At 66.3% G+C, this 202-nt stretch overlaps 1 protein-coding gene across 1 annotated transcript in view; it reads left to right on the plus strand.

Annotated features, from left to right (window-relative positions):
- Positions 1-4: 4 nt before the first annotated feature.
- Positions 5-202, plus strand: part of PKP3 (plakophilin 3) — a gene marked incomplete at its 5' end in the record, with an annotated part of 5,548 nt that continues 5,350 nt past the window's right edge. The window contains one exon of the mRNA XM_009577912.1: positions 5-184. Coding sequence (XP_009576207.1) covers positions 5-184 — 180 coding nt within the window. The remainder of the gene's footprint in view (positions 185-202) is intronic.

The raw sequence follows: 202 nt of genomic DNA on the forward strand, positions 1-202 counted from the left end.
GCGCTCCCTGCGGCTAGCCGACGGGCCACTCCAGCCCACTGCCATCGCAGATGACCGCTATAGCGTCATCTCAGAGCAGCTGGACCCCGTGGGTCACCGTACCCTCTACAAAAGCCAAGGCAACGGTGGCTTCACCCGGTCCTACACCTTCGAGAGGCAGATGAGCGCCGGCTCCACCGCCAAGGCCGGCTCCCACTGGCCG

This window comes from Fulmarus glacialis, unplaced genomic scaffold (assembly GCF_000690835.1).
Source record: "Fulmarus glacialis isolate BGI_N327 unplaced genomic scaffold, ASM69083v1 scaffold18335, whole genome shotgun sequence".
Lineage (NCBI taxonomy): Eukaryota > Metazoa > Chordata > Aves > Procellariiformes > Procellariidae > Fulmarus > Fulmarus glacialis.